At 41.1% G+C, this 14,953-nt stretch overlaps 1 protein-coding gene across 1 annotated transcript in view; it reads left to right on the top strand.

Moving 5' to 3' along the window:
• LOC104077350 (chromosome unknown open reading frame, human C10orf76) overlaps nt 1-14,953 on the top strand; it is a 31,883-nt gene that overhangs the window by 16,026 nt on the left and 904 nt on the right. Inside the window, exons 12-17 of the mRNA XM_009578547.1 lie at nt 39-114; nt 2,786-2,879; nt 7,646-7,747; nt 11,558-11,616; nt 12,987-13,052; nt 14,180-14,249. Of these exons, the coding sequence (XP_009576842.1) occupies nt 39-114; nt 2,786-2,879; nt 7,646-7,747; nt 11,558-11,616; nt 12,987-13,052; nt 14,180-14,249 (467 nt within the window). The remainder of the gene's footprint in view (nt 1-38; nt 115-2,785; nt 2,880-7,645; nt 7,748-11,557; nt 11,617-12,986; nt 13,053-14,179; nt 14,250-14,953) is intronic.

Raw genomic sequence — 14,953 nt, 5'->3', positions numbered from 1 at the left:
CTTAACTAACTGTGCTTTTGTCTGTATCCCTTCTACAGAACAAATGAAGCAATCCTTCTGGCCCTCTATGAAGCTGTTCACTTAAACCGGAATTTTATCACTGTTCTGGCACAAGTGAGTTTCAGTGCAGTGTTTGCCCATTTCTTTGTAGTGGATGTCTTTGAAATTAGAAAGTCAAAAATGGAACCAGTGAAAAGATAAGTTTTCTTTTTTTCTACTTGTCATAGGTAGATGGGCATGAAAGATCAGAAGCAGGCCAGGGCCTGCGTTTATTACCCTTTTAGGAAATGCTTCCTGCCTTGCCAGAAGATGAGTAAAGTTTTGAGGGCACAGCTCATGTTACAATGAGCCATTTTTCCCACTGAATGGGAAGGGCTGTGTGGAATGCCTTCTGTGCCCTGTTGGTACTGCCTTTAGGAAGATGGAGTGGGTGGACTGGTGGGGGTAATGTTGCTGCAACTATCAGAGCAATTCGTGCCCTTGATGAGTTAGGGTTGAGCGAAAGAGTATGATCTGGCTCCAAAGCTGGATGAATTGTCCTTGTCTGGGTGTGCACAGACTGCATGTTGTTGTTTGTTTAAGTATCCTTCGCGTGGGGACTAATAGGCATGTGAGGTCTGTTGTTTCAAATACTGTTTTGTGTCCAAACTTCCTTGGAGAGCTCAACCCCTTTTGCTTGGGAGACTGTCACCAGAACATAGCACTCCTCCTTATGCTGTTTATGGTGAAGAAATAGAGCTATGGCAGCCTTCTGAGAAGCAGTGGGCTGCTCCATACCTCTGACCACAAATCTGGATGCTTTTCTAAACACAGTGTGAGTTTGGAAAGGCAGTCATTGCTGGGAGACAGATAATGGGTCTGTCTGATTCGGTGATCGTGCTGTGGCTGGCTGGAAGGATAGCATGATGGGTTTAGGAAAACCTTCAGGTTTAAGCTTTTAATTTTGGCTTGTAGGTATTACTGGTAATCTGTGAGAAAAATGACATCAACAAGAGTTAACACCTTTCCCCAGTTATTTCAGGTCCTCAGAGTGCAGCCATACATCACAAGGCTAGACACTTGCATTGATGGAGGAGACCTTTGGACAGTAGTGGTGATGGAAGAGGTCTGATAGGCAGATCTACTGCCTCTGAAGAAAGCTGCTGTTCCATGGGTGGTTAATTCGCTGAGGTTCCCTGCCTCTCTTTTCCCAAGTTATTCATTCCTACCACTTGTGAGAGATTTCTGCTCTTTCAGTTCTGTGTAATACCAACTCAGGCCTTTCTGTGGTCAAGATATCCCTGAGGCAAGAGAGGCCTTTGGCGGGGAAAAGAGCAGGGCAGGAAAAGAGCAGCTAGAGTAAAAGCTCTTAAATTAAAAATAAAAGGATGAACTAGTTATTTGTGAAAGTGATAGCTGAAGCAGCCACTGATCAGTGGGTTTAATTGAAGTGGAGGCCTGATGTTCTTGGGTGGGTTGTCTGTAATCCTTAATTTAAGAGAGGGCAAGGTAGGTCATGCTATCCTTTGAAAAAAACCTCATAAAAGCTGATGAATGCTGTTGTCTAAGTTGATGTCCATTGCTAGGGACTGCATGAATGACTACCTGCTGCTGTGTGGGCACATAGGAGGAGCAGGGATACAGTTGTGTTGATGCCTGAAGTGTGTAGGTTTTTGTATACTCACCGGCTTGTTGGTCCTCAGTTTTTGCTGCTAGGTGGCACTGTGATCTCTCAACTGACGGTTAGTGTTTGGGGAAAAGAAAGGTAAACACCACAGCAAAATCTATGGAAGCAAACCTGTTTTATATAAGATTTTCAATGGAAAATTGTATTTTAAAGTTTAAATCAGTGCCTGTAATGATTTAATATTGTCTTTGAGTTGTGGTATGTGTGTCTGTGCTTCCCATAAAATACATGCATTTATAGTTGCTCGTAAAATGAGATATTCAAAGACAACGTGAAGAATATCCACTTGTGAAAAATCCTGCGGAACTAACGTCAAATCAGCAGTTCTGTATCCCTTTTTTTTTTATTTTGAAATTGTGATGATATATTAAGGCGAATGATACATTTATGTAAAACTTGCCCTATGAAATGGACACTTTGCTTGGCAGCCAGACTTAAAATAGCATGGCAGATTGCCTGCGGTCTCACCAGTGTGGATAGATCCGGAAGCTTACAAAGAGTAAAGTCAAAGCAGTAATTAGGCAGACAACTATTAGCAAAGATGAAATGGGGAGAGTAACCGACTGATGGAAGCTGAGAGGATCGATAATGGTAGTGTTATTTATGTTATGCACTCTTTTCCTACAGTGCCTGGGCTTTATAGTGAGACAAGGAAGTAATAAATTGCCATCGTCTTTGAATATGAACAGGTGGAGGGCAGGAGCGAGAAGTTGTTGCTTTTAGAAAGAGAAATAAAAGGATCTTGGAGGAAGACTTCAAATGTACACCCTTTGGGTTGTTTTGGGGGGAATCGGAAGCTATAAACAGTGTAGGCTTCTGCGTACCTTTTCCCATTCTACACTGGGGAAAGGCATGTTATCTGTCTGCTGGGAACAGCCCCCACTTCTGATGTATTTGTATGTTTTGTGGAGTAAGGAAATTGATGTGCAGTTTAATTGTAGATGTCCAAGGTCAGGAAGCATAGCTTTGCTTTCTGGAGGAGAGATTGAAGTTTCCTGAGACTTCATTAGTCATGTCTATTGTGTGAAAGCATGGAACAGTACAAGTAGCGATCTGTATGACTAGTGCCTGGGGAAGCTATTGACCTGTGTATGTCTGGGCATTTGTGTTTTCTGTTAGAGCCATCCTGAAATGGGGCTGATGACAACACCAACAAGCCCAATTCCAGCGACACCTGTCACTCCACTTGGAACCACCCCGCCTTCTTCAGATGGTAAGAAATGTAATGATCACCTGGGGAAAAACAATTAAAAACTGTAGAATAACTAGTAAAGCATTTTCTCAAGATGGCAACTAATGAGGTCTCTCTGGAGCAGATGTAACCTGATTGTCTCTTCCTGGAGCAACTTGCCTTACTAAACATGAGCAAGATTCTTTGACTTGAATTTATTTCTGTTTTGCCTTGTATATTGCTCAGTGAAATTATGCTGATATTCCTTCTGAAAACAGTACTGTCCCAGTATCTGCATGAAGATACACCCAGCCCATTAGTTATTCTATGTAGGCTTTTACTTATGAATAGTTCTAGTGTCAGGTTCTTTGCCTGGGATTATTTGTCATTGGAACAGATTTACAGAGAATCGCAGTGGATTCCTGGTTGTCATTAATGCGCTTGTCCCCAGCTTTGAATTAATTGGGATTTGAATCCAACCTGGATGTGGAGTATTCCTCCCTCTCGTTGCCTTTTCTCTGATACGCTTTGTAAATGACTGCTTGCCCCGAGATCTTTCTTCTAAATAAGATGTTACGTGTCCACATAAATATGATTTGAAATCGTCTAAAATAATTAGATGATTTCAAGATGATTAAACCTTTTTGTTTAAGGTATGGATAGATACAGCCTAGTTTAAGAGAAGAAATCAAATGGCTGTTGTCACATACTTTAATGGCATCCTCTAGATCTGAAGAAAGTGTTTAATGAAGGAACAGAGTCAGTTTGAATAGAGCACAGTTTGGAAATATTTCTTGGGAAAAGCATCCTGGGTTACTCAGTTATATCAGCTATTCAGGTCATTTGATATCCTGGTTAAGGATGATCCTCCCTGTGGATGAATTCTATCTGGTTACCATGGATATCAAAAGCTTCAGTGAAAAAGTCCCTGTGTCTCAAGTCTCCCTGTGCATATAACATAAAATGTAGAGCGATGGGCATTTTGTGGGCTTCTGTTCAACGTGTTCGTTGCAAATGTATCCGCCCACACACCATATTATACAACTGACAGAATTTATGCTTACCTACATCTACAGCTTGCTTGCACTTTCTTTTTTTAATTTACCAAAAAACAAAAGCAAAACAAAAACTCTATCCTGCTGCTTTCAGCAGAGGCAGTGATCTTGTGAAGCTTGAGACTTCTTGCTGCTGGTACAGTTACTACGTTTAAGGAAAGGAACTGATCTTAATGTGCAGCAACTACGTCAGGAAGCATTCTTTATTTCTATTTGCTGTCACCTTGCTGATCCCTACTCTCAGTGACTTTTTTTTTTTTTTGAGGCCCTCGTCTTGGTTTAGTTTGAGTTGTGGTGCTTTAGTATTGCTGTTATTTTAAAGGTATGGCAGAATTTTCCTCATTTTCTAAGGTCTTGCAACTCAGCTGTAAAATTTGCCTATGGCTGAGAGTTAGCAAGAGGCTTTTTGGCTTTGGAATGAAAAGATTGCTTTCTTCTTTTTCCTGCATTTAAAATAAAAGTGTAGTTGAGCTATTTTCAAGTTACAGCAACATGTAGAAATCCATCTATGGGTTTCAGGCACTTTTTATGTTGACTGGGATTAAAAGTGGGTTCAAATTCTGGTTTGAAATTTCTCTGGCTGTTAACCTATAATGTGAATTAAGGCCTTTTAAAGTTTAAAAATGTCTGTTAAAAAAATCAAGGTCTGTAGCATGAACCAGGATAAGCAGTGATGTGTTCTTCAGAGTGATTTCTTCTTTTTTTTGAAAATGAGACTTTTGCTAGAAACTGTTGATCTGTAATAGGTAAATCAAGTGTGCCTGTCACCATAGTTATCTAAACGTCAGTTTGCTTACTGTTGTTAAATATTCATTCACTGCATTCATTGTAACAGCTCCAGAAGGACCCGCTGGGGATATAAATACATTTTTCAGACTTTTAGCTAAATCTTTGAGCTATTCATAATATTGGGGGTGAAAAAGCTTCCAGTCTCATTGCATAGACTTTGCCAACACACTGGGCATGTTAGCAACGTGTCAGGAGCCCCAGAGCTTCAAGATCGAATCGACTGAAACAGCTCACGCTTGGGGATGTGCAGCCTTTAGAAGCTAAAAGCCCCATTATAATTTCTTTGATGTGATTCGAACACTGAGGTTACATTGATCTATTTGGCCTGTTGTTTCCAAGGGCTACAACTTTGTATTCAACGTGATTGTATAATCCTGAGCTCCATGAGAACCTCTGCTGTGGTCTGGGCCTCTCAGTGCTCAGTTTAAGGAATTCTGCATTTTACTGTTGGTTCGTCTCCTTCATCCTTCTGTGCCTGTGCTTGCCCCAGTTCCAGGCATAAATAAACCTTACTTGCCTCTTTACAGGGTTATGAGATATAAGGCTTAAATTATGAAAGGCATGGTTTGTTAAAGCAGACTTTTCTCTGAACCAAAATACTTCTCAGAAGTGAGAAAAGCCTTGAACATTCCTGAGGATAGATGGAAAAGGGATAATATAGTTCTTAAGATGTGTGTCTTAGTGGTCTGCAGATCTGTTTGCAGTGCAAAGGGAGCCCTATCTTAGGCTATCTTTATAGCTTGAGAAGAGAGAGGGCCTTCTGGCAATCGTAATTCAAGCCACCTATGACCTCCTGCATGTGAAAACCTGTGAGTTTGAGCTCCTAGTCAGCCAGAACAGTAGTATTAACAGTCATGTCAGGACAGGCACGTAGACCTGGAAAGTTCCCCTTGACTCCTTGAATCTAGTGCCTCATGCTTGCAGGCACATCACCATAGAAGCCCCTAAATTTATCAAGCTCTGTCTTAGTTTGTTAGATTTGTTTCCCAATAATTCCTGTTGGGAGGCAGTTTCAGCATCTTGTTCCTTGGTTAGAAATCTTTAACTTTCCAACCTTCATTTCTTGTCAGTTTATACCCATTTATCATGATGTTAATCTTACTTTGGAACACAGATAGCTCTTTTTCATACATTGGGTTACTAGCCTGTGTATTTTGCTGCTTCATGAGAAGGGCACTCTACTAGCCTTTCTCTAAACTTGTTCAAGTATGAGTTCATCCCCTTTTAACATGGGATCAGCATAATTATGCACAGTATTCGAGACAAGGTCTCGCCAGCATCTTGTGCAGGGCATTAATGTGTTCCTATCTCTGCTGGAAGTGCATTTCTGGATATGTTTTAGTACCACGTTTACTCTTCAGTGCTTTGTGCTGGTAGCTCGTCATCTCGTGATCTGATAGTGTACCATGGTATCACAGTGTTTCGTTTGCAGCTGATGACCTCTGAGCTTGCCATGGAAATAAATCCCTGAATTCTTGACCTTATGGCTTGTATTGTTGAGTATCATCCTGTATTTATTACCTAGTCCTTGTTTTTATCCCATTCTTTGCGTGCAGTCTGATATTCCTCTCTGTTTACATATCCCGACTCTCTGCCATTAGCAGATTCATTAGCAAACAACTGTTTCTTGTGCCCAGGTCACTCACAAAAAAGAAAACTATTCCCTAAACTGACACCTAAGGAATTCAAGTAGTAACTTCTTCTCAGACTAATAATTTCTCCAATTGTTTCTCTTTTGCCAGATCTTCAATATACTTTAAATTTCTGTATTGGTTCCCACCTATCTGCTTCACTCTTAATTTTTCATACAGAACTATATTAAATTCTTTACTGAAGTCTTCCTAGACTAGCTCCATCAGTTTTGTTTTGTTTTTTTTTTTTGTCTGAGCTAATTTATCTTAAACGATATCAGACTTGTCTGGCAGGATCTGCAGGTAAATGCATGCTGCATTTTTCCCACTTATCTTCCCCCCGCCCCCCCCCGCTTCAATATTCCTCATAAAGCGTTTCTGAATGAGGAGGCTGAGAATGGCCTTTGCAGACAGCTCAGGCTCAGTCATCAGTAAAAATGTGGCTCAGTCACATGATAGAGGTTTGACAGCTTATAAACTCAGTGCTTCAGATGGTACATGGGGAGTGAGCAGGAGGCACATTGTGCAATTAGCTCAGTAATTGAGATAGCTTCTTATAGAGACTAAGGCAGATGACGTCCAGTGTTAAGGTGTCAAAAGTACAGCTGGTGGTAACAAGGAGTGTATCCTAGCGAAATGCCAATGAACTGCTGTTCTGCTGCAGGTATGGAAAGTACATTTCTGCTCCCTGCTGTGTTGTAATTTCTCTAGCACAAGCTATGATTGCTTCTGCTTCTTGATTTTTATAAAGCTGCTCTTTCTACCTCTCTTTTCTACTATTTGGTCATGCAATAATTGTTACATTACTGTCTTGTGTGTTGCTTCTGCAACAGAGACTGTTGTTGGGAGGGAAGAATGGAATTCATGTGGACCTTTTGGAACTGAAATTCCAAAATTGCTGAAACTGAGAAGGGTCTTTGCTGGGCATGTTTCTTTCCAAACTGAGAATGGTGTGAATGTTAGCTGTGTTGGTTGTAAGAATTGATTGGATATTGGTGAGAATATCTTAAGCTCCCTGGGTTGGGAATGTTGATGAGTGCTAAAACAGCAGGCTGGTCTCCCTTGGGGTTGAAGGAGGGGGGCAGAACGGAGAAAGGGTATCATTTTGCCTGTACCACAACCTATACTTAGAGGAGGAGAAATGGTCTCTGGGGGAGCGGTACCAGTCTTTAAAACAATAATCTTTGCTGGGGGGTCATGAAGGAAGAGGAGGTCAAGTGACCCTGCAAATAAGCTGATCCTATCCCAGATCTGTGAGTCTGTCACTTGGTTCTCTGTATAGTTGTCTCTTGTATTTGTGGAGAGTAAACGTGTCTTATCTGCTTTGTTTCAGTTATAAGCTCTGCAGAGCTGCCTTTGGATGCTGATGTGCAAACTAGCAACCTGCTGATAACCTTCTTGAAGTACAGCTCGATTGTGATGCAGGACACAAAAGGTAAATAAATTCTGTTGATGCATCTGTGGATGCAGCAAGCAGTGCTTCTTGAAGTCAGGAGGGCATAAGAACATGTCCATTGACTCCAGAAATAGAAGTTAACTGGAGTCCCTTTAGAGGACTGAAGATTCCACCTTTTGAGAAAATGAAATGATTTCTTATTGCAAGGTAAGAGTTATGAGACTAGGAGAGACCTTATGTTGGCAGGAGAGAAGCCAAATATGGAAAGAATGTAATAATAATAATAGTACCTAATAACCAAGCCTGTCCCTATGCAGGAGGTGTGAGCATATCTGATTCCCAACTGTCTGTGAGAGAGGGGAAGTCACGAACCGGAGAACTGTATTTTTAAGAACATTTAGAAGCTGACACAGGAGGCAAAACTTAGCATTAGGAAGAAATATTTCCTTTGTCCTTTGGTACTTGGTGGTTAAACAGGCAGCTCTAATTATAAAGAGGACAGCAGTAACTTACACTGTTCTGGCAGTAATTTGCTTGAGAAGATATATTTCCATATTGTGCTTTTTGTTTTTCCTGATAGTTTTGTGGGGGTTAATTTCAGCTTGCTGGAGTTGAAGTATTGCTTCATCTCCCGCTCAAAGTACCCAAGGGTGCTGTTTTGCCCAGTGGTTGTATGGGCAGGACTATAGTCTGAACATAACAAGTGATCTTTGTACCGTATTTCAGCCTATTACTGACTTTTCCTGTTAAGTTAGATGTAACAACTGAACAAAAATGGGAGGATAGCTGCAGAGCTATGATACATCCGATCATTGAACTTCATGAATACTTGGCACTGAATAAGAGAGCAGGCAGGAGAGTTTCCTTGTACCTACTAGCTTGCAGTGAAATTGTACCTGACTGTCTTGTTCTTGTTCAGTATGCAAGCTAGTTGAGGAAAAAGTGAATAATTGAAATTAGGACCAAAAGGGACTTCATGAAACTATCTAGCACACCCCTCAAAACTAAGGCAGAATCAGGTTTACCTGATCTTTTCTCAGAGATGTTGCTAACAGGTTGGATGAAGACACTCCGATAGTGGAGCATCATTTTTAGACTATCCATTCCAATGTTTAACTACCCTTATTGTGACAAAGCTTCCTGTGCATCCTAAATTCTTTGCTGTGGTTTAAATTAATTACTAGTTATCTTCTCCAAGATAGATACTGAGAACGGATTATTTCTTTCTTCTTTGTGACAGCCCTTATGTATTTGAAGTCTGCTTTCATGTTTCCTCTTGCTTTTGTCTTCAAGCTAAACCACCTCAATCTTTGCTCAGTCATTTCTTATAGATTGTACACAGGAGGAGGGCTTACCAGCTCTCTCATCATTCTAATTTGCTTTTCTCGGGTCTCTCTTGCTGATCCAAGTCTCTGATGGAACAATTTTATGTTTTTCAATTTAACTTCTGCACTTATTAGTCACTGTAATATGGAAAGTCTGCATAGGGCCTCAGGACCTGCCCAACTGGATTAGTTTCAGATGGAGTGAAATCTGATAGAGGGGATTCCTTGCTAAACAAGTCAGTGAAAGATGAATTTATTCTGGTATGAGACAGGAGTTGATGTTTCTTCCTTTACTTTGGTTCTAGCTTGTATAACATTTGAAATTTGTGTGGCTTATAGACTTAATCTCCTTGACGCCATGGTAATATGTGGCAATGAGCTCCACTGACTGATCGTTTAAAAAAGGCGTGCTTTCCAAACCAGTGCTTATTAATTCTAGTGGGTAGATTCCTGTCCTTACATTTTGATGATAGATGGGGCCCTGCCTAACTCTTTTTCTTCTTATGTAAGACCAAGCATGTGACACCAATATAGCAACAAGAAAAGAAGAATGAATAACTCTAATTTACTCCATGTGTCTTGAGACAGGTGGGAACACTTAGAGGGGAGACTGGTTTGTTCCACATCCAGGACTAGACAGTTGTTTTGGTCCTGTCCCAGAGAGCATAATTTAACAGATTGCATTCGCTAGATACTCCTCTTGTTTTCTCTCTTGTGTCAGTCAGAGGCAGCTGCCTTGGGAGAGGTAAAAACTTTGCATCATTCTTTCCCATCTGTAAAATAGGGTTCATACCGCTATACCTCCCCGTAGGAAGTGGTCTGCTTTGTTCCTTTAATGAAGGATGCTGTGAAAGTATGAAGTGTCTGTGCAAGTAACTGCCTGCATAGCTGCCCCGTAACTGCTGAAAATGGCATGATGTTCACAACACATTGGCTGAAGGCAGAGTACTTGGTGTGAAACAGGAGCCTTTACAGCATGATCCCCAGAGAGAGAAGTGGTAGCAGCACTTACAAAAATATACAGGGAGGCCTTACAATAGGAAATGAACAAGGCTCCACTGTATCAGAATTCTTTGGAGCCATTTCTCCTACCTTGTTGGGGTAGAAAACTTTTCACTTAAACATTTTAGCTGAGGTAAGGAAACATAAGAGAGACTTTTAACTCTCCCATTCCAAAATTCCTCTTCATCTTACTTAGTGCAGCAAGATGAAATCAGCACACTTCAGGGCACATCTTGTTAGTAAATATCTGTCCCTCAGCAGCATAGAAAAGAAAACAAAAGAGGCATCAAACTAGACAGAACAGCTATCTAAGCCCACTCTATCTATGTTTATAGATTATCATATACACGCTAACTAGCAAAGTGTTTGTAAAAGCGATCTGCAAAGATGCAAGCAGTTTGGCTGATGCTGTCTTCTGATTTATATGAAAGTGATCTGACTGTTTCTGATTTCCCTCTCCTCCAAGTTTGACTCTAAGGCAGATGTCTGGGATGGCATGTTTAGTAGTCTTACGCTTTAAAGAAGCTGTTGGAGGTCTCAGGAACGTGCAGTTTTAAGCTTCCTCAGAATTTAGTTATAGGTATGTTTTGTGCTTCTTTTTTGTTTGGTTGGTTTTGTGGTTTTGGGGGTGTGTGGTGTGAGTGGTTTGTTTTTTAGAATGGAGATTTTTCAATGAGCTTGATTGGCCAATGCCTTGAACAACCTGATCTTAGCTGGCCCTGCTTTGAGCAAGGATTGGACCAGATGTTTCTTCCATCCTAAGTTACTTTATGACTGTATGTATCTTGGTTTTTTGGTATTTCAAGGTTAAAATTGAGAGAGAAGAGTTTTAAATAATCCAAATAAAAATTGCATTTTTCTGCCTTAGTTCCTCTCTATTTGTGAGTCTTTCAGCCCTCCAATTGTCATTCAGGGCAAAAGCTGCTTGAAGTTGTAAGATAAACAACAAGTTGTGGAACATGATCAGGGTAGAACTCCTTTGGCTTAAAATGCTAAGTCTTTGCAGACTTCCTTCTTTCATGATTTTGCACAGAGCAAATTAGGTCATGTCTCTCAGTATTGGGGCTAAAACTCAGGACTTGGAGCATGTCGGGAGTCATTCTGCTACACTGTGCTGTGCCTCTACCAAAGCTTTGCTGCTTGTTTCATAACCTACAGCAAAGGTGATCTTTTTCTTTCCATCTTGTTTATGTGTGTGTGACAGAAAGACAGGGATTAACCCCAGTATTTAGAATATCTGTGGAAGTAAAACTGGATGAGACAGAAGCCCTACTGATAGTTACAGTGCTGCTGGAGGTTCAAATCAGAAACTTTGCTGTTGGTGTAGACTGGTGAAAAATTGGTGGGATTTAGCGGTCAGGCTGGAGGGTGAGTGCTTAATGAGAGTAGTTAGACTATTAGCTATGATGGATTATGAAGAATCTCCAAGGCTGGGCTTTTCTCTTGCTGCAACAGCTATCTCACTCTTCAGCATTGGTAGGCTTGTGTGGCTCATGCAGGACTTGTTTTTTCTTCTTTGCAGATGAGCACCGGCTACACAGTGGCAAGCTGTGTCTCATAATCCTGACATGCATAGCAGAGGTAGGTTTCTTGTGTGACAGTGTTCAATAGATGGTGTGTTACAGGGCTTTATCTGCATGAACATCCCTTGCTTCCTTTTGACCAGGAGTGAAAATCCACAGTGGTACTGAGTAGCGAGGACCTCAGGCACTTAACGTTTTGCTAATAAACCTGATGCAGTACTGTTAAAATTGACTTGAAACTTGAAAACTGGATCATCTTATTTGGGTTAGCCAACTCCCAAGGATGAAGAGAGAAAGGAGTGAACCTAAGCCTTTTCTCTCTTAGCTGTTGAGTAACCTTGTGGTGTGGCTTTTAGATGAGTAATGTGCTAATGGTTTTCAATTCCATGCTGTTCATGGTAAAACATGGGCAATGCTGTATCCCTTCTGCCTAAGAAGGATACAAGTCTGAAAGAAAGCTGCATGGTTGTAGGTCCCTACAAACAAGACAAGTAGCAAATCTGGTAGTAGGGTGAGAAAGCAGTATCACAGAGCTATGTCAGCAGTCCTGGCTGAATGTGGTCCTGTCTCATCGGAAGTATTACCGATGGCTTGACTGATGTCCTGAATGGTGATTGAGTTTGCATGGCATTTGCATTTTGCTTACTTGCAAGTAAAGCGCCTTTATTCTTAACAAAGAGTAAAAAACAGCGGTGTTGATAGCCAGTGTAAGGATTCTGATGTAATGTTTCTTCAGGGTGCAGTCTGAAAGCTAATCATCTGCATATTTATAATTAAATGTTTTTGGCACTTGAGTTCTTCAGGTGGATGCATATGTAATACAAGATAAGAAATTCTTTTTCTATATAGCAAGGGCATGTTTTAGTTCTGGTATTAAAGGGAGGGTATATTTATTACCCAACCTGGCTGTGCATTATCTGGAGGAATCACTTTGATTTAGAGCTGGTCTTGGAATGAGCTTTCCCTGGGGGGTGGAACAGCTGATAAACCTACCTGCTAGTACTGCAGTAATTTCTGGCGTGATGGGTCCATCAAAACGCCAATATAAACCTTTGTCCGCACAGTCACAGGGACTTGTGTGCTGGAGAACCACCTCACGCATTATACAGCACTTGTTAAAATTTTGACACTGTGGTATGTGCAGTCCAGAGTTTGAATGGGCAAAGGAGGAGAATGGAAAATAAATTGCTAATAAAACAAGCAGTAGTGCAGACTTAACTGAAGTGGAATTGGGATCAGGAGGGGTTTACTTTTGTGTGACTGGAGACGTGGGTGGGGACAAGAGGAGGTGACAGGTGGCTTTCTAACCTTATAGCTGTATGTTGGGAGTTTTACACTGAAACGCATGTGATTTGAGAGGCAAGTGGAAGGTGTTGGGCACTTGGTTGACTATTCATATTTTCTCCCTTTTCTTGCTCTTTTCAATAGGATCAGTATGCTAACGCTTTTCTCCATGATGACAACATGAATTTTCGAGTAAACCTACACAGGATGGTGAGTCTTTTCCTCCAGATGGTCTGTTTTCTCTTTGGGATGAGAACACAGAGGATTTGAGTCCCTGTATGTTGAAAACTGTGTCACAGACATCTAACCTAGATTGCTAAGGCATGTGGAAATACTGTGAGAAATGCAGTAGTTGTGGAATGATTTTGAAATCGCTCTCAGACTGTCTCACTCTTTCAAAGAACAAAGAGCTGGTTGCCCTGTCGGTGAATTCAGAGGCCTGTGTAGTTGAGGAGGAGCTGTGTATTATGAGGTCTCTGAGGAAACCAGTGGCAGAGAGAATGTTCTGCCTTAATCTTCAGCAAGCGTTAGCCCTTATGTGATATATTAATAGCCACCTGGAGTTCCACTGAGTGCTCTAATTTGGCTTATGATTCTATCCTGGGTGGGGTGACTCATTTTCAAGGAGGAAAGTATTTTTTCCAGAGTTCCTTTTCTATACCTATTTGTGGAGGAAGCGTCCTTACCTGGCTCATGAAGCTTTGTAGTTATAAGTAACTTGAATGGTTATCCTAACTTGATGTATTCTGTCTTTGTGGTACTGGCAAGTTCCACCTCATCTGACAGTGAAGCAGCACTTGAAAGTGTCACTAGTCCAGGACAGAAACAAACATCTTATTTTATAGTGAGCATACTGCAGGATGCTAGTCATTCCCACTTAAAAACAAACTTGCCATTCAATTAGCTATTCTGGTCTGTTACAATAAAGACCAAAGCCATTTAACACTTCACATGCTATTATGAATGCAGATCAGACCTCTGGGTCAGGAGCAAATCAGTATGTTAACCAAGGGGAAGGAATTGCTGTGTGTGGTTTTTGTTGGTTGTGGGGTTTTTTTTCCCCTTCTTTTTTTTCTCTTCCCCCACTCCCCCGTGATACAACAATGCCCTCCAGTTACACAGCTAGAGAAACAAAAACCAAGTGGTCAGAATGCTAAAAAGCGGGCACAATTTTGCTCCAGCCATGGCCTTTAGGATTAATATAGGTGAGATACCAGCTGGAGAAAAAGAGAAAGGGAAGCCTGTGCTGATCGTACTATTTGCATGAAAAACTCAGTAATACACAGAATGTCACTTCAGGCTTCTACTGACTTCATTTCATCTTTGTGTGTTTGAAGCCAATGAGACATAGGAAGAAAGCAGCAGACAAGAATCTGCCATGTCGCCCACTGGTGTGTGCGGTGCTTGGTGAGTATTGTTAGAGTACATGTATGCTTGTGGTTCCTGAAGCATCTTTTGTTCTGCAATAGAAATATGAGATTTGTGGATTAAGGGGAGGGATGGATGGATGGACTTAAAAGGAAGGCAGTTATATACTAAGGATATTCCCATCAATGGACTGTCCGTCTCTATACCTGGCTGCCTCGTAGAGAAATTAAATCCAAGATTGCTGCTCTGTAGCAAGAAATCCTATATACATTTACAGTAAGTTTTGCAGAAGCCTGTTGGCCCCCTTTACCTGAATAAGTAACAATAGGGAGAGCAGGTGATAAATAAATTCAGAGTTTTAGGTAAGGTTAGTAACAGTTGGTCACAAGTACTTTCTAAATGATATAATGAGGGCAAACCTACAGAAAGGTCAGATGTTTGTTGGGGGAAGGTGTTTTCTGGGCGTTTAGCCTTTTCTGAGCAAAAAAACCAATAGGAATGTCAGTAGCTAGGCTTGGTTTTGCATGTGGATATGGAGGCTGAGTTGAAAGCTTTTCACGCAGCGTATTATTAGATTCTGATACTTATTGCTGTGGAGGCCAAAAGCATAAATGGGTGCAGAAATGGACGGAGCCTGGATCCCTGAATGACTCTTAAGCCTGATGATATGGAAGCAGTCTCAGACTCCAGCATTTTCAAACAGGTGATTGTTGAAGCCAACAACAGCTGCGTGAAGAATCTTT

Source organism: Fulmarus glacialis, unplaced genomic scaffold, assembly GCF_000690835.1.
Source record: "Fulmarus glacialis isolate BGI_N327 unplaced genomic scaffold, ASM69083v1 scaffold42025, whole genome shotgun sequence".
Taxonomy (NCBI): domain Eukaryota; kingdom Metazoa; phylum Chordata; class Aves; order Procellariiformes; family Procellariidae; genus Fulmarus; species Fulmarus glacialis.
Note: the sequence above shows the minus strand (reverse complement) of the source record. Positions and strands in the feature narration are given on the sequence as shown.